At 40.3% G+C, this 24,179-nt stretch overlaps 1 protein-coding gene across 1 annotated transcript in view; it reads right to left on the bottom strand.

Annotated features, from left to right (window-relative positions):
- LOC140236470 (uncharacterized) overlaps positions 1-19,840 on the bottom strand; it is a 180,883-nt gene extending 161,043 nt beyond the window's left edge. Inside the window, exons 1-3 of the mRNA XM_072316394.1 lie at positions 19,561-19,840; positions 8,755-8,868; positions 704-820 (exon numbers count right to left, since the gene is read on the bottom strand). Coding sequence (XP_072172495.1) covers positions 704-820; positions 8,755-8,868; positions 19,561-19,840 — 511 coding nt within the window. The remainder of the gene's footprint in view (positions 1-703; positions 821-8,754; positions 8,869-19,560) is intronic.
- Positions 19,841-24,179: the final 4,339 nt, after the last annotated feature.

Below are 24,179 nucleotides of genomic sequence, written 5' to 3'. Positions count from 1 at the left end.
CAAGTTTCAAAGCTCCCATGTAGTGCTCTCATATAAAGCAAACAGAATCAAAATCGGCTCATAAATGACAGAGTAGCAAATTGAACATTTTGATCACACACAGACGCACACACGGACACACACACGTACGGCGCCCGTTTCATAGTCCCCTGCTCGAACTCGTTCGGCGGGGACAATTAATGAAACTTGAAACTTGAATTTTTCCCTGTCGATAATGTATGAAAACAGAATGAATTTATTCCACTGGATTGTCTTTGTTAGGAATAATCAAAATAGCGTTTTAAGTTGCTGTGCTATTGTAATATAATTCTGCCCTACTTTGGCAAAAGGAAGCAAGTGACATACCATCCGAATTTGAGTTATTGATGTTTTCATGATTCACATAATGAGCTCTTATTCCAGGCCAAATTTTATGCAGAAACACTCATCCTACTAAGAGATATGTTAGATAAGACATCATGATAGTCCATTGACGTCAGTGTAAATGACAGACACATTTTGCTCTTTTACGAGAAATGTCACTTTTGTCACTTGCTTCCTTTTGCCAAAGTAGGGCAGAATTGTATCTCTTCCAACTGGACTGTTCTAAAATACAATGCCTAAAGACGTGATTGATATCATCCCCAAAATAGTCACACCTTTTCACACTGGTATGCTCATAATTCTTTTTTTTTAACATCTCTTGATATAGAAAATCACTTACTTCTCTGACATCGTGTACCACTGAATCCAAGAGGGCAGGTACAACTGAAGAAATTCAATGTCAAATCTGTGCAGTTGCCACCATTTTGACAGGGAGCACTACTACAAGCTCTGATATCTGCCCAAAAGAAAACAGATATTCAAAAAAAAAATTATATCAGTGTATTTGTTCTGAAGCTAAAAGACAACACAAACAAGTCATATATATATCTTTGGTATTGCAAGGCTCGACATTCACTTCTTTTTTGTCTGGTGGCCCATTTGGGCAATTAAAATCTGGGGAATTTGAAATGTTGCTGGTGCAAAAGAGAAATGCAGTGGCTTAAAATAGGAAATACTAAAATTCATTTTAAATTTGAAATGCCCAATCAGGCTATCAAAAGATAACCTGCTTGGAAATTCGGTGTCCAAACATAGATTTTAGTAGCCCCTGGGTCACAGCCTGCTGCCCGGGCGGTAGTTTCCCCCCAATTATTAACAGTAAACCAAAGGCCCTCTGTAGCTCAATATCAGAAAGGGCTCGTAGATCGTAGAGGCAGTACCTTTTTTTGTGGGGTAGCAATTTGGAGGTGTCGCAATTTGTGGGGTGTCGCGATCCCTTTGCCAACGATTCATACGCCTCACAGTGCAATAGGCTTATGCGGTTATTGAACACAAGAGGGCGACATAAAAAGGATAGGACACAAAAAAGGACAAGAAAGAGCCTTGTCTACGGCTAATGTCAAGCGTTTTATGAAGAAAGGGGAATACTTGCAAATTTCTTTTTTATCTTTGAAAAGATTATATATTCGATGGAACCTGCCCATCCTTCATTCAAGTTCACAATGAATAATTATTCTTTAAAATATAGTGATCTGAGAGTGAAAGAAAAAACAAATCGTCGTGTGCCTGGCAGATTGTCGTTACAGCGCTTCCCTGTGCACAGCAGATTGGTGTTAGGATGTAGGAGTGTGCATGGCAGATTGTTGTTCCGGTGTGGGAATGCGCATAGGATTAACAACATTCTGCCATGCAGAGGGAAGTGCGTTAACAACAATCTGCCTGGCGCAGGGAAGTGCGTTAACAACAATCTGCCTGGCGCAGGGAAGTGCTGTAATGACAATCTGCCATGCGCACAACAAAATTAGCAAAGTAAAGTCAATATTCACCTTTTGCAGTCCCCTCCCCATTTTAAGATACAGATCATGGCTTGACAATGTATGAGAGGACATACCACTTTTGAAAACACTACAGAAGAGGCCTTTAAATTGTATGCTTGCAATGAATGAGTGTTACACAATGAAAGATCAGCACAAGTACATACATGTATCAAAATATGACAGTATCAAAGCATCAAAGAACAAGTTGATATGATAATGGTGGTATAAGAAATAATAGAAATATACTAACAGTGGTAACTGCATTTCATTACACAGTGATGATGCTCATGGCACAGATGCAGTCCCATAGGACTACACTAAATGATATATTATTGTTCAAGTCCTCGTTCCACTACCACGATCTTGACCCCAATCTAGATCGGCAGAGAGTGGCAAAAGCATTTTGAGGGATCGGTTTAAATCGGAAACATAGTAGCAGCAGTATTTGGAGGACAGGGTTGAAGTGGGATTTTCTTTTTTTTTTTAGGATTGGGAACAAATTTTGAATATGTTCAAAATTTTTTCTCAATCTCCTTGATCAAAACTGTCCCATTTTGAATCATAAAGCAAGCGGGGAGATCGTACTGACAGTGTAAACACCATGGGATGAGCGTAATAAAGTTGTTCTGAGCGTGGCAACAAGATCTGGAAGTAAACTAGACACCAATGTGGTCCTGCTGTGACTTGCTCTACTTGACCAAAGCAAGACCATCCCGCCTTAATACTGCTCTCACTACGTTCTCAAATCTCGTAAAAAAATTATGGCTTGTTTCAATAACGCTCTCAGTATGCTGCGTACCCGCTTTAATTACGTTTTCACTTTAGCTAAGTTATTCCTATGCTTTCCATGACTTCCCAGACTCGTGTCTTCTGCTCTCATCACTCTAAAAGGGATGCTGTCAAATAGACTCGAAAATTTGCAGCCAAAATGTCTGCCAGAAGATCAAAGAGATCAATAGGCAATACTGTTGAGGAGGAGGACATTGTCGCTGCACCTATTGAGGCAGAATACATTGTACATATGAAGAAGAAGGAGAGCAAATTTTCAAAGAAGAAGAGAATGAAGAGAAAGAAGAAAAGAAAGCAGTGAAACAGCTACCCTTGACGGTGAAGAAAGAGAGACTGCATGTGATACTAACAGAGGGAGAAGATGACATGTTAGAAATTTTAAGAATAAATGAAATCATCTACATGTATAGTATATACAACATGAAGAAGACTGACTATAAAAGCAAGGACATCAAGAAAAGGCCTTGGAAAGATTAGCATGTCTAGATTAATTATGAAATGCTGTAGGAGAAGACCCATGAGTTGAGGAGCCTCTCTGAGGTCCACAGTTTGTATCTCTTTGGTTCTGCATGCTGACAAGTTGACTGACCGGGGATCAGCAGTCGAATCGGAGTACATCGGGGCACAACGAGCACTTTTCAGCTCTCTAGATGTGGGAACATCATGATAAGATAGTAATATTTCAGAGCATAACTTCAGCATGCATAGATTGGATAACATCAGCAATATCACACTGACAGTGTAGTTGCATTATTCTAAAGCCTGACTGCAGCATCAGAGATTGTAATGTCTCATTCCCGATCATCAAAATAAAAGTGTAGGAAGCACTTGTTGGTCATATTTAAAAGTGTTCTTTAGCATTCTCACATCGTACTTTGTCCAAATGGGCTCATGTTTTATCCGATCCTTCCAGATCTTAGGAAATTCCCAAATTGTGGCGAGAATGGCAACTAGCGGAATAGGGGCTTTAGCTACAAATATAGGTTTTCCCATCCAATTTCATCAGATTTGCATTCAATTTACTGATGCGGTCATTCAATTTCGAGTGAATATGAATGATCACGGAGATCGACATTCAAAAAGGTACGTACCTACTTCATTCAATTCAATTTCATCAGCATACGATTTCATGAGTTTCTCACACAAGGGTGTAAAAGGGGCATTCAAATTAAAAATGCAAGTGCAACACATTCAAATTCGCATCAGCAGTGCCATGGAGAGCGTTAAGGAATTCAAATTCATGATGACGCGAATAATTACAAAGTATGGGCAGTCTTTTTCGTTGTTGCTTTTATTCTTTGTAGTTACTCAGCTGTTTGAATATGCAAACTGAATATACCTCGATATATGATTCTTTTACTTGTACTAGCTAATAACTTGTCATAACCCCACTTTCAGGCACATGCATTTACTCTTTATTCATGCACGATTTCAGCCGCTGCTACAATACAGAGTATGCGTGAACATCTCAAATACAGACAGAACTAGTGGATGAAGCATTGCCTTGACAACCAGCAAAACCAGCAATATAATCCTTAGGTGAAATAGGTCTGTCTACAGCTGATCCAATTGCGGCAACTTATGATATGGACACGGGGACACAGGGAACCATAAGGAATGGAATCAAAATGGATCAATATGGATTTGGACCTATATGACCCCTAAGATATTCTAGGATATGACTATTTCCTACATGTTACATCTATACTGTAAGGGATGAATTGGAAATGAAAGAAAGGTTGATATGAAAGAAATACATAAAATACAAGACTTTGAAATGAAAGTGAAATCGTATCATCCAATATAATAGTGAAAAAAAGGCCCGTAGAAGTTGTGTATGTTGATTGAGTTTGAACATTAAAAGTGCAAAGTTGTGTTCCTATAATGAAATTGAAACTTGTATTTGGCGCGAATTTGAACGTTTATCCAGCTGGCGCGAAACTGAATGCCAACTTTGAGCAGTTAAATTGAATGAATTTCTAAATTGAATTAAATAAAATCTGATAGGAATGACATGAAACGAAATTGAATACTCAAAGAATTAAAATGAACCGTGAGAGTAGAGCTGGGACCAAAATTGCTTGTATTTGGATGCCTTGTCATTAACTTGAATGCAAATCTAATGAAATTGGGTGGGAAAACCTATAATATAAAAGTCATTTGAAATGATGAATACTTCAAGTTCTTGTTACACATCTTCCTTATAAAAGAAATATAGGCAAAAACTGAAAAAGATTTTATCCGAATTCCTCAAAAAAAAACCCACAAAACTGAACACAATTCATTTCCATTTGAATATTCCATACTACTCCATACCACACCTTTATGCCATTTTCCATTAAAGGGGAAGTCCAGTCAAAATATTTGTTAGTCTGATAAGAAAGAGTAAAATATGAGTTCAACAGTAAAATTTTGATCGAAATCAGGTGAAAAATAAGGAAGTTATGACATTTAGGAGTTCCGCTCATTTTTGAGGAAACAGTTCTTGAATGGTCAATATGAATATGAAAATGACAAAGTGAGCATGTCATCCCCTCACAACTTGCCACATAGTTTGTACATAAAATTTTGAAAATTCCACTTTTTCAATCGAATGCAATTATGCCAGAGGCTCAAATTCTGATATATCTAACTGATCACTACTGTGAAGAACTTTATTCAACCAGGAATAACATCATGTTTCAGCCTTCAATGACAAAAAACATTGAATTTTTGTCATTTTTTTGTACACGATCATTGGAAAATTGTGAGGGTATGACATGTTCAGCTCACTAAAATTCTTATCCACTTTACAAGAACTGTTTTGCAGAAATTAGCAAAACTTGAAAATTTCACAACTTCCTTATTTTTCATCTGATTTCAGTCATATTTTTACTGTTAAACTTGTAAGATTTTACTCTTTTTTTTATCAGACTAACATATTTTTCGACTGGATTTCCCCTTTAAAATAGCCTAAGCTGTCAATTGAAACCCCAAAATAACAAAAAGTGGCAAGAAACAGGTAGAAATATAAACTCCTCAAAAATAGTTTGGAAATCTGAGGTCAGTTGTAAATTTCTCCAGTTTGTAAGCACTATTCCATATGTTCAAAAAGCTCGCGCCATAGGGCAGATTGAAGCTGAGATGCTTCTAAAAGATGACAACACAAGACCACATAGAGCAAGATTTGTGCACAACTTTCTTGAGAGAGAGGGCATCACTAGAATGGACTGGCCTGCACGCAGCCCCGACCTCAACCCCATAGAACATCTTTGGGATTAACTTGGCCGAGCTGTGGGGAAGAGGGTCATGAATGCAATGACATTGACAGGACTCCGTCAGATACTGGTTGACGAGTGGAACGCCATTCCTCAGCAGCGAATCACGAAGCTAATCAACAGCATGAGGACATGGTAACAGGCGGTGGTGCAAGCACTTGGTTCGTCCACCAGATACTGAGCCCTGATCATGTTCATTGACCATATAAAGACAAATTGACATTAAAGTAAAGACAAAATAACAAGAAAATGAAGACAAAATAAAGATGAAACTCCTATAAAATCAAGACTATGCCATTTCACTCCTTTATGTCTTTCTTGTGGTTAATGTGGCGAGGTTCTGTGAGATAAAATGGTTTGAGTCATGATCGTTTGTGTTTGTGTGTGTGGGTGTGTTTGTCTATCTGTTTGGTTGAATGCAAACATGTTTCACTCCATAAAAATGATGATGTTACAGTAAATGAACACCAAAGAAACGATTTCGAACTCACTCATACTGTGAAAACTCCATTAGGGACGTCAAAAATTGGGCCATTTTGCAGCTTTTAAATTGTGACTTTATCCCATATTTGTAAGCACTGCATCTCCATGGATACAATAATCATAACAAGTATAGTATCATTTTAAAGAGAATTAAACAATCTTTGTGTGGTACTAAGCACAAATAAATCATTCCTGAGGAAAAATGACAAATGATTGATCAAACTCAGATTTCCAAACTTTTTTTGAGGGGTTTATGTTATACAAATTTTCATTACTTGCGAAACTGAAGGGGGAAGGGTCCTCAAATGTCCATGAAAATGTAAACTGGTATATGCTACAATTGTTTGCTTGCATGTTGCTTTACAGATGTCAAAGTGAGGGTTTGAATAGATGGTTACAAAGATGCCTTCATCTGTCCAAAATTACACTAACATACATACAAGTTATAGTTATATTCAATTATCTCTTTGGTTTCACAATATTATTACATACACATACACACACACACACACACATAATTATATCAGGGCTCGACCCTACGTAACAATTTTCTCTGGTGGGCCACTAAAAAAAGTCTAAAATTTTGGTAGTCCCAAAATACACAGAAACATAACAGTCATAACAAGTAGAATATAAAAAGTGCCTGATCAGGCCACAAAAACATAGCTTTTTTGGAAATTTGGTGGCCCAACAACAATTTTTAGTGGCCCCAAGCCACCACTATAAATATCGAGCCCTCTACTCCTTAGCCTTTTCTTCTCCCAAAGATAACAACAAGGCAGTGGGCAGGTTGTACCAGGTTATGTGGTACTAACAGCAGGGTTGCTTATCTTTGACCCCTCCCAAACCCTCTCCCTCTGTGACCCTTTCCCTAGCCATGGTTCGCTTTTTAGATTTACAAAAAATTCTGAATAATTCTGAGTGCACAAAACTTATCACTTATATTCCAAAAACTCATAGTTCCCTAATGTACAAGGGGAATATTCCCTTTTAATCAACCCTTTCCTCCCTCAGTTCCCCCAGATAAGTTGATTTTTTTTTTTTTTATATAATTTCCCAAATATTCCATCAAATAGGATAATATGCATATACGAGATATCTCAATTTCAACTTTAAAAAGGCAAAAGCTCCATCATACGGGAAGGGTGGTGATAACACTCACCCATGCCTTCTCCCTGCTCGCTTGCCCTGCCCCCCCCCCCCCCCCCCATGCATACAAGTAGACTGTGGCTACACTTTGAACATAAACATTTTTCTAAATATGCCACAAAATGTGTGCACCAAAACGTTTAACTAAAATCAGAAAATTAAACAGAATTTCCATCCACAGACTTGCTACCTGGTACATTTCTCTTCTGATTGACAAATATCCAGATATTCCAACAAAAGTGTGCACCAGGTTGTTGAATTTCAGTTCTAAAACTGAAAAAAACTCCCTTGAATATAGGAGAGGTATTTTGCCACCCTTACATTGCTTGGTACTCACCATAGACTTAGCACACTTCGGGGGGGAAAAAAAATGTGCTCCAGATCGCTTTATTTCAATTCTAAAATCACAAAAACTCCGTCGAGTGGGAGGGGGAATCCCCCTCCCACACGCTCTCCTAAGCTCTACCTTACTAGACTTTGTAGATACACAGATGATGCACAATGAGAGCTAAATTCCGTGATTTTAACAATTCCCTGAAAAAGCCCTATCTATTTCCATTATCAGTTGGCACTGGAAAAAATTCTAGGTATTGCACCAAGAGTTTGCACCAGATTGGTGAATTTCAGGTCTGAAAATGCAAAATCACCTTTGTGTGGGAGGAGAAATGCTCCTTATCTACACCCTTGTGTGCATGCCTTTTCTGTTTGATTGCTGAAAAGACAGCGTTCATGATATTCATTGTAAGAATTAATACAAGAAGTTTATTTAAATGATACCATTTTATAGGCAAATTGTTCAATAATAATCTACATCAAAATATAAAGCTACCTTAAACAAGTGGGATTGTTTCAAGTAAAAAAAAAAAACTCGCAAAAACATGCATCAAATTGTTCCATTTGCAACTTCAAAATGCAAAAAGTTCTCACCCAATTACAGTTGAATAGACAGTAAATCTGGTGATGTCACAATTGAAGGGCAACTAGATATGGTGCATACTGCATACGTGTTACCAGCCTAGAGAGCACATACACCTGTTTCTAGATGCTGCTATGAAGACAGTGCAGCGATCACGCCCTTTTCCAAAGTTCATGAGGTTGTTATAATCTCAGATGATGGATGTATGCCCTCCAACACTATGCATATCAGAACTAATACAAGTAACTTCAGAGTAACGAAGTACAGAAATGCTGTTCCGACCTGTAATTGTTTCTCACCCACTCTTACCGGCACTTACCATTTTCACACCTTACTCCACTGAAACCAGTAGAACACAGGCAGAAAAAGAAGCTTTCAAAGTTTACACAAACTCCTCCATTCAAGCATGGCTCACTGGCACACTCATTGATATCTGCAAAATAAACACAGGACAAAGGAGTAAAACCAGCAATATGATTTCCAAGTCCTTATTACATCATATGCACAAGTTGCTGGAATCACTTTAAATTAATATGCAATGGCAATCAAAAAATAGTACATCGACACTTGTTATATTCCACTTTTGCATAAAGTCACCAGTCAGTTAGTAGTAATACTCCCTTTACATCAGAGCTATGTCCATGGAGTTTTCGCTGCGTCTAAGCAAAATGGCCATGACACAGTGGGAACTCCTACAGCGTACTGAGAGTGCAGCGAGAACTGCTACTGATGTAGCATAGTCTGCATGGTCTCCGGAGCAACGGCGTAGCCAGGATTTGTCCCCCCTCCCACGGTGAGAACTTTTTGCATTTTGATGTTGCAAATGGTGCAATTTGACGCATGTTTTTGCGTGTTTTAACAAGTTGAAACGGTCCCACTCGTTTAAGGTTGCAGTATATTTTAGTGTAGATTATTATTTAACAATTTGCCTATAAAATGGTATAATTTAAATACACTTCTTGTATTAATTCTTTTCACTGAATATCATGAATGAGACTGAACCCAAGCGAGGGGGGAGGGGAGGGTGTGGGAGGGGGGTGTCCCCCCTCCCACGGTGAGAACTTTTTGCATTTTGATGTTGCAAATGGTGCAATTTGATGCATGTTTTTGCGTGTTTTAACGAGTTGAAACAATCCCACTTGTTTAAGGCTGCAGTATATTTTAGTGTAGATTATTATTGAACATTTTGCCTATAAAATGGTATGATTCAAATACACTTCTTGTATTAATTCTTTTCACTGAATATCATGAACGAGACTGAACCCGAGCGAGCGGAGTGAGCGAGGGGGGAGGGGAGGGTGTGGGAGGGGGGTGTCCCCCCTCCCACGGTGAGAACTTTTTGCATTTTGATGTTGCAAATGGTGCAATTTAATGCATGTTTTTGCATGTTTTAACGTGTTGAAACAGTCCCACTTGTTTAAGGTTGCAGTATTATTTTAGTGTATATTATTATTGAACAATTTGCCTATAAAATGGTATCATTTAAATAAACTTCTTGTATTAATTCTTACACTGAATATCATGAACGCTGTCTGTTCAGCAATCAAACAGAAAAAGCATGAAGACGAGGGTGTAGATAGGGGCATATCCCCTCCCACACGAAGGTGATTTTGCATTTTCAGATCTGAAATTCAGTGATCTGGTGCAAATTTTTGGTGCAATACTTTTTCACCGAAGTGTTAAAATCACGGAATTCAGCTCTTATTCCGAATGTGCATCATCTGTGTGTATGTACATGTACAAAGTCTAGTGAGGTAGAGCTTAGGGGAAGGGGTTTCCCCCTCCCGCTCGTAGAGCTTTTGCGTTTTTAGAATTGAAATAAAGCGATCTGAAGCACACTTTTTTGTGGAAAATTCAGAAATTGTCATTCCCAAAAATGTACTAAGTCTATAGTGGGTAACAATTAAGCAATGGAAGGGTGGCATGATACCTCTCCCATATTTAAGGGAACCTTCTTTTTTTTTCCAGTTTTAAGCTTTTAGAACTGAAATTCAACAAGCTGGCACTCACTTTTGTTGGAATATCTGGAAATTTGTCAATCAGAAGAGAAGTGTAGCAAGTCTATGGAAAGAGATTCTGTATAATTTTCTGATTGCAGTTAAACATTTTGGTGCACACATTTTGTGTCATATTTAGAAAACTGTTTATGTTCAAAGTGTAGCCACAGTCTACTTCTATGCATGGGGGGAGGGGGGGGGCGGGGAGGGGCGGGCGAGCAGGGAGAAGGCGTGGGCAAGTGTTATCTCCACCCTTCCCGTACGATGGAGCTTTTGCCTTTTTAAGGTTGAAATTGAGATATCTCGTATACGCATATTTGATGAAATATTTGGGAAATCATTAAAAAAATGATGGGGGGGGGGAACTGAGAGAGGAAAGGGTTGATTAAAAGGGGAAATTCCCCTTGTACATGAGGGAACTTTGAGTTTTCCGAATATAAATGATAAGTCTTGTGCACTCAGGATTATTCATAATTTTTTGTAAATCTAAAAAGTGTACGAAGCTAGGGAAAGAGGCAGAGAGGGGGAGAACGAGAGATTTTGCATATTTTGAATTGAAATTCAACGATCTGGTGCACACTTTGAGTGAAATATTCAAAAAATATGATCTCATTTGATGAAAGGTTGCAAAGGAGACCCGCTTCATGTGCATGCATAGTATACACGCATTTTTTCCGCCTCCCAAATCCCCGGTCCAAATCTTAGGGGGGGGGGGGGGGCAACTGCCCCCATCGCTCCCCCCCCCCCCCCCCCCCCCTGGCTACGCCAGTGCTCCGGAGACAAATTTTCCGCTACACAGACTTTGAACATATGCAAAGTGAGTAAATTTAGTATGAGTAAATTTAGTTTATAACTGTAGATGGTAGCCTTGCGTCCTCGAGTGTGCCCTCTGAAACATAGCTTTAGTAAACCTTATAATATAAGGTTTACTAAAGCTATGTTTCAGAGGGCACACTCGAGGGCACACTCGAGAAAGGGAAAATATTATTTTCCCTTTCTTCTATGCTTTTTAGCAATTTAAGAATAATTTTTATTGCTTGAACAATGCGATCGTGTTTAAAGGGGATGGCTAGTAACTGATCATTGGGAATCAATGGGAATGCTGGGGGATGGTTGTTTCAATCCTTGTAGGATTCATGTAAGAGTACATTATACATGTATATCTATTGTTGTGCGAAAATTATTTGCTTCAGAATGGTCACATATTCAAGTAATGTGCAGTTTAATGGACTGTTTCCAGGTTAGCATGCCTGTACAGTGACGGGGCGATCGTTTAATAGTGGCCTGGAAACATTAAACTGCACATTTAATACTTGAATATAGTGTGACCCTCCCCCTGCTCTGTCACTTCGCTCCCTCACCAAGGATCTTACACTGTCACATAAATGTACCCCCCCCCCCCACCGTATGTTATAATCCTAGTCCTTCGCACTAAATTTTTTCCACTATGTGTAATTTCCTAGAAATTTGCTTTTAAATGCTCTATAAAAAATGCGACTTTTGTACTCTGTTTTGACAAAAAGTCCCTACCGTGATACCCCTGCTCGGTCACTTCGCTCCCTCGCCGAGGATTTCACACCATCACATAATGTGCCCCCGTCAAGATTTTGTCCCCCCAAAACCAAAAGTGTTTCGGTGCGCTTGGGAAGGATGTAAGCCAGCAATGTATTGTCACAAAGGTACACACAAGTAGTTATGTACATGCATCAAGGCTGTATGTATGGTTGTTTTAATGTGTATGTACACAGGTAGACCAGATTAATGGAGAACATTCTATATGATATAGTACATACAGGCTGACCAGATCAGTGGAGAATTTTCTACGTGGTATACAATGTAGCTACAGTACATTTATGCATGTGACAGGAAATACATTATAGCTCACTCAATCTAGAATGATTTTAACCCATTCCAGAAAATTCTAGGAAGTGCTTACATATTTGGCTGAGTGAGGCCCTGTCCCTGTAGCCCAATGTGATTGGTAGTTAATTTTGGCAATGATGTTATGCACATAGTTAGACAGTGAGTCATCCAGGATTCCTGGAATTTGGACTTGCTAGTATGTTCAGGTGTGTGGCCCCAGGTTGGAGAAAATTACAGAATGTTCAAGAAAGGGGTGAATGGATAGTATATAAGCGGAGAAATTCTGAGGTAGGCAGAGTACCCAACACCTCTGCTCTGAGAGTTACGTCACTTCTGGCTCTGAAGCGACTTGTTATAGTCAGTCCTGTGTTACCTGCTGACCTGCTATACAAACTGTGTTTGTTTAGATAAGGCCTGGGAGACATTTTGCCTGCAGAGAATCAATTTGCCTACATTGGAGATAGACTCCATATTTTAGTATCAACGGACATTATTACGGCAAAGCTGTGACGGGCTGGATTCCTTGCTGGACAATAAAAAGTGAATCATCATTCAACGCCTCGACTGGACGTGGTCGTCATAACGTTTAGATTCTGCACGTTTCGCTGTGGACGTATATCCTGGATTTTTACCCCGGATTAATAATGTGGATTAACGCAACCTGTGCCTCTGGAGTTACGTCGGAGGAATCATTCATCGGCACGTCAAGGATTATTCATTTGTGCACCGAACATCGCATTTGGACCTTTTCAATTAAAGGATTACCTGATTTCAGATACGTGTAAGTGAATCCAATACTGATTTATGATTGTTTTATTGATCATTATTGTACTGATGTGAAAACCGATTACGAGTCTGTACCCACAATATCGCTGTTAATAAACCGCCTGAACATTAGTCGATTTTTTTTTTGTGCGATCATTCTCAGAGTGATTTTGGTCGTAACAAAATTGGGGGCTTGTCCGGGAAATGAATTTAAAGCAAAACTTAGAATTTGGAACGTTCCGGAATCCAGAATATTGGTACAGACAAAATACCAGTGAGTTGATTGTTCAGTTGTACATTGTGCGTAATACATTGTGACAATGTCAATCAGTACAATGGATGTTCAGGCATTTGTTCAGAGGACAGATTTGTCCCTCAAAGATTTGCAAAGGTTACGCAAATGTGATTTGACTGCTATCGCACAGCATTTAAGTGTAGATGTTCCACAAGGTGTAAGAAAGGCAGAGATTCTTGACTTAGTAGCTGGTCACATGGAGCTCAAAGAAGAAATTGACATTCCAAATCAAGCTCAAATGTCTGATCAAACGCGGCTTGAGCTTGCTAAAATGGAAATGGAGAAAGAGAAGATGAGATTAGAAATAGAAAGAGAGCAAAGGGCTAGAGAAATGGAAATGAAGGAAAGGGAAAGAGAAATGGAAATGAAGAAATTTGAAATTGAGCAACAAGTGAAATTGCGTGAGATGGAATTGACTCATGCACAGACTGTTGGAAATCGTGAAAGGGCTCCCTCTGAATTTGATTTGGCAAAGAACATTCGATTGGTGCCAAAGTTTGAAGAAAACAGGGTTGATGCATATTTTGTGTCATTTGAGAAGGTGGCTGACAGGTTGAACTGGCCACAGGAATTTTGGCCCATGCTCCTTCAAAGTGTGTTTGTCGGCAAAGCCGCCGATGTGTACTCATCTCTCTCAAAAGAGCAATCACGTGACTATGCTACAGTCAAGAAGGCAGTGTTGAATGCTTATGAGTTGGTGCCAGAGGCATACAGACACAAGTTCAGAAATTCGTACCGCAAACCAGGCCAGACACATGTTGAGTTTGCTCGTGAAAAAGAAATGATGTTTGATGTATAGGTGGTACAGATCCCAGAAAGTGGATCAGGATTTTGATAACCTACGTGAGGTTGTTCTCTTGGAAGAATTCAAAAAGAGTGTTGCTTTCAGTGTGAGGTCACATTTGGATGATCACAAAGTGACAAGTTTGCATAAAGCAGCCTTGATGGCTGATGAGTATGAGCTGACCCACAGAAATGACAACAGACCACCTTTCAGGAATTTCTCTGGAAATAAGAGAGACAAAAATCAATCGAGCAATCCAAAGAATGCTGGTCCTGAAAAAGGCACGAGTTCTGAAACTTCATCGGCACCAAAGCCTCAATCTGACAAAGGGTCCAGTACAAGTGCAAATGTCATCAAATGTTTTCACTGTAACAAGACAGGGCATGTGAAGTCACAGTGTTGGAAGTTGCAAAACAAAACAAAGAAGGACATGGGATTTGTCATGTCAAAAAGTGTCCTACCCAAAAATAGTGTCCCGTTCAGTGAAGCACAGGCCATTGAAAGTCGATCTCCCAAATTCAAAGATAGGCTGAAGCAGGTGGATGAGAGCTATCGTAGCTTTTTGTTTGATGGTGAGGTGACCCCATGTACTTCTGGTGAGGCAGGTAAACCAGTAGTCATCCTGCGAGACACGGGGGCCTCTCAGTCGTTGATGGTGGATGGTGGTATGACTTTTCCACCAGATAGTGCAGTGAATGCAAAAGTCTTGATTCAGACTGTTGATGGCAGTTATATGTCAGTACCACTGTATAGAGTGGATTTGAAGTGTGACCTAGTTTCTGGTCCTGTCACTGTTGGAGTTGTTCCTGAGTTGCCCATGGCAGGCATTGACTTCTTGTTGGAGAATGACTTGGCTGGGGATAAGGTGGTTGTGTCTCCAGTTGTTTCGGATAAACCAGTGGTGGTTGCTGAAACTGAGCAGTTGCAGGAGGAGTTTCCTGGGATTTTCCCAGATTGTGTTGTGACTAGGTCTCAGGCTCGTAGAGCTGTTCAAGATGATGCGGATTCTCTTGATGTGGAGGAGAATTCCGGTGTTTGGTTGGCAGAAACCTTTTTCAAGGATTTGAATGATGGGGTTGCTGTATTAGGCTACGAGGCTAACAGTGATGGACTGTTTAGCAAGTCTTCCTTGGTTGAAGCACAGCAGGCAGACTCTGAATTGAAAGGCTTGTCTCAGACGGCGTGTTCTGAGGCTGAGGCTGAAAAGGTCCCTGAGTGCTATTATGTCAAAGATGGCATTTTGATGAGGAAGTGGAGACCTCCCCATAGGCCAGCTGATGAGGATTGGACGGTGGTCCGTCAAGTTGTTGTCCCTCCCAGTTACCGCGGTGAGATCTTGAGGATTGCTCACGAGTTACCAGTTGGCGGCCATTTAGGCGTCAGAAAGACAAAGGATCGGATCATGAGGCATTTCTATTGGCCAGGGTTGAATGTGGATGTGGCTGAGTTCTGTAAGACTTGTCACACATGTCAGGTGGCTGGTAAACCACAGCATTCAGTGAAGCCGGCGCCATTGATTCCAATACCTGCGTTTGATGAACCATTCAGTCGGGTTCTAGTCGACTGTGTTGGACCTTTGCCTAGGACTAGGTCGGGTCATAAGTACCTCTTGACAATCATGGATATGTCTACACGGTTTCCAGAAGCTATCCCATTGAGAAATATCACTGCTAAGACTGTGGTAGATGCTCTAGTGCAGTTTTTCACTAGGTATGGGTTGCCCAAGGAAGTGCAGTCTGACCAAGGGTCAAATTTCATGTCAGGCATATTTCAAGAGGTGATGTATCGTTTGGGTGTGAAGCAGCTGAAGTCATCAGCTTATCATCCCCAATCCCAAGGTGCGTTGGAGCGCTACCACCAGACCCTAAAGACAATGATTAGGGCATTTTGTGAGGAGTATCCCGAGGATTGGGATAAGGGCATCCCTTTCCTGCTGTTCGCGACGAGGGACTCCCCAAATGAGTCGACGGGTTTCAGCCCATTTGAGTTGGTGTATGGTCATGAAGTTAGGGGCCCACTGAAGCTCATCAAAGAGAAATTCATGACAGAGGATGATGAGGTCCACCTACTTGACTATGTGTCAAAGTTTCGTGAAAGGCTTTCAAAGGCTTGTGAGGTAGCTAGGGAACACTTGAAAGTGTCACAAGACTCAATGAAGAGAAAGGCAGACAAAAATGCCAGAGCACGAACCTTCAAACCAGGTGACAAAGTTCTTGTACTGCTGCCCATACAAGGTGATCCACTGAAAGCCAAGTTCAGTGGCCCATACTGTGTCAAAAAGAAACTCAATGATGTGAACTATGTGATCAGTACGCCAGACAGACGAAAAGATCAGAGAATGTGTCATGTCAATATGCTGAAAGAGTGCTATGACAGAAAGTCAGTTGGTGTTACATAGGTAGTGGATAGCACAGTAGAATTCAAGGGTTAAAAGTTGTCATCGCATATCACTTACCGCGTATGTGTTTAGCATATCCATTAATGTATGCAAAACAGTTTGACATGATTGTATAAGCTTCAAGAATCCAAGCAATATCAATGTAAATGGTATCCATGAAAAGAGAACATGGAATTAATGCAGCTATTCACAGGGCATGTGATAGTATGTGATTATTGTTGCTTGACTTGGATTGTACATGTACCTCACATTCGTTGTAAATAACAATGAGAAATTGTGAAGGTAAAAGAAACCCTTGCTACGGCAAGGCTTTCTTTTTCCCATGGGGGATGGTGTCACAAAGGTACACACAAGTAGTTATGTACATGCATCAAGGCTGTATGTATGGTTGTTTTAATGTGTATGTACACAGGTAGACCAGATTAATGGAGAACATTCTATATGATATAGATATAGTACATACAGGCTGACCAGATCAGTGGAGAATTTTCTACGTGGTATACAATGTAGCTACAGTACATGTATGCATGTGACAGGAAATACATTATAGCTCACTCAATCTAGAATGATTTTAACCCATTCCAGAAAATTCTAGGAAGTGCTTACATATTTGGCTGAGTGAGGCCCTGTCCCTGTAGCCCAATGTGATTGGTAGTTAATTTTGGCAATGATGTTATGCACATAGTTAGACAGTGAGTCATCCAGGATTCCTGGAATTTGGACTTGCTAGTATGTTCAGGTGTGTGGCCCCAGGTTGGAGAAAATTACAGAATGTTCAAGAAAGGGGTGAATGGATAGTATATAAGCGGAGAAATTCTGAGGTAGGCAGAGTACCCAACACCTCTGCTCTGAGAGTTACGTCACTTCTGGCTCTGAAGCGACTTGTTATAGTCAGTCCTGTGTTACCTGCTGACCTGCTATACAAACTGTGTTTGTTGAGATAAGGCCTGGGAGACATTTTGCCTGCAGAGAATCAATTTGCCTACATTGGAGATAGACTCCATATTTTAGTATCAACGGACATTATTACGGCAAAGCTGTGACGGGCTGGATTCCTTGCTGGACAATAAAAAGTGAATCATCATTCAACGCCTCGACTGGACGTGGTCGTCATAACGTTTAGATTCTGCACGTTTCGCTGTGGACGTATATCCTGGATTTTTACCCCGGATTAATAACGTGGATTAACGCAACCTGTGCCTCTGGAGTTACGTCGGAGGAATCATTCATCGGCACGTCAAGGATTATTCATTTGTGCACCGAACATCGCATTTGGACCTTTTCAATTAAAGGATTACCTGATTTCAGATACGTGTAAGTGAATCCACTACTGATTTATGATTGTTTTATTGATCATTATTGTACTGATGTGAAAACCGATTACGAGTCTGTACCCACAATATCGCTGTTAATAAACCGCCTGAACATTAGTCGATTTTTTTTTTGTGCGATCATTCTCAGAGTGATTTTGGTCGTAACAGTATGGGTTCATCTATGCCAGTAGTAGATCATGTGGTACTGTATCAAATGCTTTGGAGAAGTCCAAAATGATGATGTTCATTTGGGTCTGGGCTAGAAGAAGATCATGCATTGTGGTGAGAAGTTGCGTCTCTGTTGAATGGCAAGCTCTGAATCCATGATTCAGGGGTGATAGGATATTATGATCCTCCAAATGTTGCATCATATAGACAACAAATGCCTACATACAATGTACTTAAGTTGCTTGCATAGCACAGATGTCGGGGAGACAGGTCTGTAGTTTCCAGATGTACATCTCCCTTCTTGAAGACTGGCGTAACATGAGCAGACCTCTAGTCAGATGGTAGGGTGCCTGTGGTGTCAACCGACAGCTGGAAGATCAGAGCATCTCTCAACCCTGGAGCAAACTCCTTTTGCACATTCTTTTAACACCATGTTGGGGCCTGTAGCTTCTGAGACCTCTAATAACGGCTCTAGACTACTGAGCAGGGCTTCTACGGGTACTGTTCGTTATTCCAATATTCCGAAGGTTCGATCTTCCGAAGGTTTGTTAATCAGAAACACACCCTATACCTAGAGGTTCATTAATCCCAAAATGAAAAAGGGTTCGTTAATCCGAACATTTGTGGCGTTATTCCGAAGATTTGTTATTCCGAATGTTCGTTAATCCGAAAATGAAATAGGGCCTTCGCTATTCCGAAGGCTCGTTTATCCGAAAATGAAATGGGGTTCGTTATTCCGAAGGTTCGTTAATCCGAAAATGAAATATGGTTCGTTATTCCGAAGGTTCGTTGATCCGAAGTGATATACTACGTAGGGTCCATAACTAACCTTCGGAACAACGAGCTTTGTTTCATTTTCGGATTACCGTAATGTACCTCAGGGCTGCCAACCTTGAGTGAGAGTTTGGCGTGAGACACTGCCAGGAAGCAGAGCAACCTCCTCGCTAGCGCCTGGCGGCCTGCTGTGCGGCCGTACGTACGTACGTACTACGTACACAGTTAGTGTATGTAAAGCGATGTAAAGCACACGTCATACTCACATAGCCATACATGTACTGTAATTTGCCAAAAGTACAACCTACGCTCACGTGGTATAGACATCCAATAGCACGTCTTTGCGCGCGAACCGAAAACGATTAAATTATTGGTAAGCTTTACACCCGCGCGGGAAAATCTCAAAATTTGGGCTTGGGCATATCGATATTCGGAATATCAGAGAATCCGGTAGAGATATATTTATTTTTTTAGTCATGTACTTTCTATTTTGGGGGTTTAGCGCGAGATTTCATTTATCAGAATGAGACAGTCGAAGTTGGTTGAATTGCGGGAGTCTCACGCTCAATGCGCGAGAGTTGGCAGCCCTGATGTACCTTCGGAATAACGAACCTTATTTCATTTTCGGATTAGGGCCTAATTAACCTTCGGAAAAAACAAACCTCATCACATTTTCGGATTGACGAACCTTCGGAATTACGAATCTTCGGAATAACGAACCTTCGGAATAACGAACCTTCAGTCTAAAGAACCTTCGGAATAACGAACCTTCGGAATAACAAGCTGTATAACCAGCTTCTACACCATTGACTGTTATGTGAAGCGGTTTGATGTGTGTGGAGATTGGGTTGCCCATGTCTGGTGGTATCGGATGAGAACCTCTTGTGAAGACTGATGTAAACTCTTTAGTTTCAGTAGCATCTGTGCTCTCGCCTTTACTAGTTTTGCTGTCATTGATTAGGTTTCCCATGAACCCCGGCGTGGGGCTCTGTAACCAGTAACAGTACAGGGTGGTTAGTTTCCCATCTGCTTGAGTGGGCATTGCCATTGGTGGGGGATCAATGCAGATGCCTGTTCTAACCTGTCGTTTGGATGAAACATACCTCCAGAAAGGTTTGGGGTTATTTTCTTCTTAGTTCTAGAACTAACCCCTTGACAAAGCATTATTTTTAATTTTACTTAATACTAATAGTAGACATCTAGCATACGATCATCCAGTGGCAGTGCAGTGGTTGTTTACACCACGTTAACCGCAGCAGCGACCCTAACTGCGACCAGCAGCCCCAGCCCCAGCCCCATACGATAAGCATAGCGTATGGGGCTGGTCGCAGTAACAGAGTAGGGAGGTGTCTCTTTGCACCTCCCTGAACAGAGACCCCAACATGTACTGGTTACAGCGCCCCGCGCTTACCCCATACTGTACTGGTTACAGCGCCCCGCGCGTGTAGTGGCGCCGGAGGAAGAGGCGCCGGAGAGGCCTACCGGGTACTTGTTGTAGTTGTACACGTACGTGTGGGACTGTGTTTTACTTAGGCATAGTCTACAAATGAGTTAGAAATGCTGATAACACTGATACAATGTGATATTACAATTTGCTACAAACGAATCGTAAATTTACAGGGCAAACTACTGACCTGAATGGGCCGAGGCACGTAGTTCAACTAGTTGGCACTCTACGGCTCTAAATCCCCATCAAACATGTCAAAGCCGTTTAGACAAAGGGCATTCTCTACACGAGATAGAATAGAGCTAGATTAGAGTTGTGTACATATCAAAGAGTATAGAGCGCACGCACTACGTGCGCTTCTATACTCTTTGGTACATACATGTATATTAATATCAAGAAGTCAATAGTTGAAATCAATAAAACATATAAAGAAAAAAAAAAGAAGAAGTCTAACATGTTAGGCATACCCTTTTTTGTGGGCTGTACGCTATTAAACGCTTATACTAGTAACGGACTGCCGCGAAGACGTGCGTGAGCGACCAGCGCCTCGCTCGTTTAGCGTCGTCTGCTTGTGTATCTGTCATACGGTAGTATGACGTACGCGCAACGCATGTGTACTAGTATCGCATAATCCTATTATGTGGCGAAAATGTCTTCAGCTAGAAAAAGGTGATGAACACAGAACTCTTACACAGAACTCTTACACAGAACTCTTGTAAGAGTTCTGTGGTGATGAAGAAGTCATTATAATATACATTTGTACTCACAGTATACTGGTATGCAAAATCTTCACCGCTAGGGAGAGGGCCCCTATACCCCTCTAACACCCTCTCCCGCACGTTTCCCTAATGTAAATGTTTCGTAGCTTTCTTTTCTTTTTTGATAGAAACAAAAATCGAATATTTGAACAAAAGGGTGGACATAATCGTGATAATTCCCCACCTTTCCGTCAGGGACTAAAGGCACCACATCTCTGACTTTCAAGTCTGCACAAATCGCAAAAATCTTCCTCGCGCGGAAGAGGTATCCCCTCCCACACTCTCCCTTGCACATTTCCTTGTATATATATTCCTACCATTTTATAGAAACAAAAATTGAATACAGCTGTATATTTGATTATATAAAAAAAAGTGTGCACCGGATCTCTGATTTTCAAATCTGAAAATGCAAAAATCTACCTCGTGTGGGAGGAGCTATCCCCCTCACACACCCTCCCTCTGCACATTTCTCTTAGGTTCTACTGTTTGAGGGAGAGAGAGAACAAAAATCGAATATTTGAACAAATAGGGTGCACAAGATCTCTGAATTTCACCCTTCCCTGAATATGAATGTTTCCTAATCTTTTTTTTTTCTTTTGATATTCTATAGACAAAAAAAAAAGCTAATATTTGACCAAAATGGTGAAGCAGACCTCTGTTCAAGTCTTGAAAACTGCATCTAACTGTTTGATAGAAAAAAAAACCCGAATATTTTAACAAATAGGTTGCACCAGATCTCTGAAGATGCAAACGATCCCCTCGTGTGCATGGGAGGGGGTATCCTCCTCCCCCGTCCGTTTCTCTGAATACTTCTTTATTATATTTTCTTACTCTTTTGATTGCGACAACAGCAACAATCAAATCTTTCGTATCACCGTTAAAATATGCACCATAATTATCTCTGATTTTCATGTCTGAATATGCAAAATCCCCCCCCCCCCCCCGTTTTGGAGAGAGCATTATACCCATCTTCCATATACACTCTCCCCTCTCATTTCCCTGAACATTAATGTTTCTGACAATATTGTGATATATTATTATTATTACCGTTTCTTACTGTATACAATGTATTTTTCTTACTCTTTTGATAGAAACAACAATTGAATTGACCAAAGGTACCAGATCTCTGAATTTCAAGTTCGAAAATACAAAAATCTCCCTCGTGTGGGAAGGGTATTCCTCTCCCATCACATACCTCGAATTTCCCTCAATATAATATTTCCCTTGCTTTTTGATAGATACAAACATTGAATATTAATTGACCAAAAGGGAGCAGGGATTCAATTTATTATTTTTGCCTTATTTGGGAGTCAGAATGTTCAGTGAATATAAAAATATGCATTTGTGATTTACATCACTAACATCACTTCCGTTTAGACATTTCGAAAACTTGAAATTCCATGAGCTGCTAATTCGATGTCTTAATAAATTGAAACTTCTTCCATATTTCTTTGTTATTCATTCTAATTCATTTTGTATTTACGTTAGGGTGAATTTGAAAAAAAAAGTGTCATCGCAGAATAGATAATAGATGTACGTTGGTTTTTGGAGAGAATGTTTCATCAGGGATGTCCCTCTTAACCCAAATATTACTGAGTGCGCGGATACAGGCGGAAAGCTATAGCCTTGAAGTGGAATTTTCCTTATATTTTCTCTATATCATTGCCTTACTGTGACATCACGAACCGTTATAGTGTGCTTATCCAGTGATGTCCGAAAAATTTCAGCTAATCATACTTTTTTAACGTATTGCAAGTTATCCCCATACTTCACTCATGGGGATTGTATAAACTAACGTAACACCTTTTTATTTGCAGTTGTGTTGTTCGATGGCGTATTAATGTCAGTGTTACATTGGTATAAACCTTTTCTCGACGAACAGCTCCACAGAAAAGACCACGATGACAGTCGATATACATGTACAAGCCAGCCTCTTAATCACAGGCGACGATGAGAGATATAAGATTTAATATTTGGGACAATAGGTACTCCCTACCCGACGGCCATAATCGCCCCTAAAAGGGATGGCAAGGGAGACCAACGCAATGTGTCTTTACCCGAAGAGGGTGAATAAAAAGAGAGAACTTTTTTTCCAAAGCAGATGTGCGCTTTTATAATACATGTATACTAGAAGGAGGGGCTTAATCTACAATATTCAAAATACAGGGATTCAAATTAGAATAAAATAAAAGTGTAGGTTGGTAGTGACCACGGTCAGTCCATGGGTCATTGACACCAGTGATTCACATGTTACATGATGGGGATGATGAGGGAGAAACTTAGCACTGGTAGACAATGGGGAGACAAGTTATCCAGAAATGTTTATGGGAGAGGTTAGGCTACTATAGGGAGGTATGGGGTGTGTAGACTGACCACAGGATGCATGTGATTACCAGTCGGGTAGGACAAAATTCTGGGAATAGCACTGAAGGAGTTTTCCCTCGTGTCTGTAATGGTTGAAGCTCGGGTTTGTAGCAACAACACTCCTCAATTTGATAACAGTATTATGTGATTATTCAGCCTTTCGTTATAGATGTGCTTGGTTAATTTGCTCACACATCAGAAAATACTTGAAAGTGTCATAATCCGGTTATTGATCATCCCCAAATCTAAGTTTACAATGTTTTCCTGTTCATTCATTTTTATCTCAGTGAAACTTAACATGCTGATAAATGCACGACTGTATTACACAAGGAATTAAGCTTTCAAACAAGAATTAGTATTACACGATTTTCAAAAATATTTCTTTTGCGGATCACAACCATATCCGATAATGAATCGAGGAGCTCCTAAAGGCAATTTTACACGAGTAACATAATATGCCAAGATTCGTGCCTCTGACTTTTGTGTTTAAATGCTGCTAAAACAAAGAAATATTACTCTTGTTTCTGAACACTGTCAAGCCGCTAAAGCAAACAAATTAACGAACAATAAAAAAAAAGGAGAGAGGCTTCCCATAAGTTGATAGCACAATACCAGAGTATTGATCCAAAACCTGATGAATGTGTCATTTTCTCGTATAACAGTCAAAGTAAATTTCATAAGAATTGATAATAAAGAGTGGTCATTAAATCTCTGCGCAAATTGCTGAACGAGTGATGCCAAATCCTATCAGTTGTATATTCACGAACCCAGCAAATTCAGATTGTGTGGCACCTGAATACTATATTTCCTGGTGTATC

The sequence above is a fragment of the Diadema setosum genome, chromosome 13, assembly GCF_964275005.1.
Source record: "Diadema setosum chromosome 13, eeDiaSeto1, whole genome shotgun sequence".
NCBI lineage: Eukaryota > Metazoa > Echinodermata > Echinoidea > Diadematoida > Diadematidae > Diadema > Diadema setosum.
This window is presented reverse-complemented; position numbering and strand designations above follow the sequence as displayed.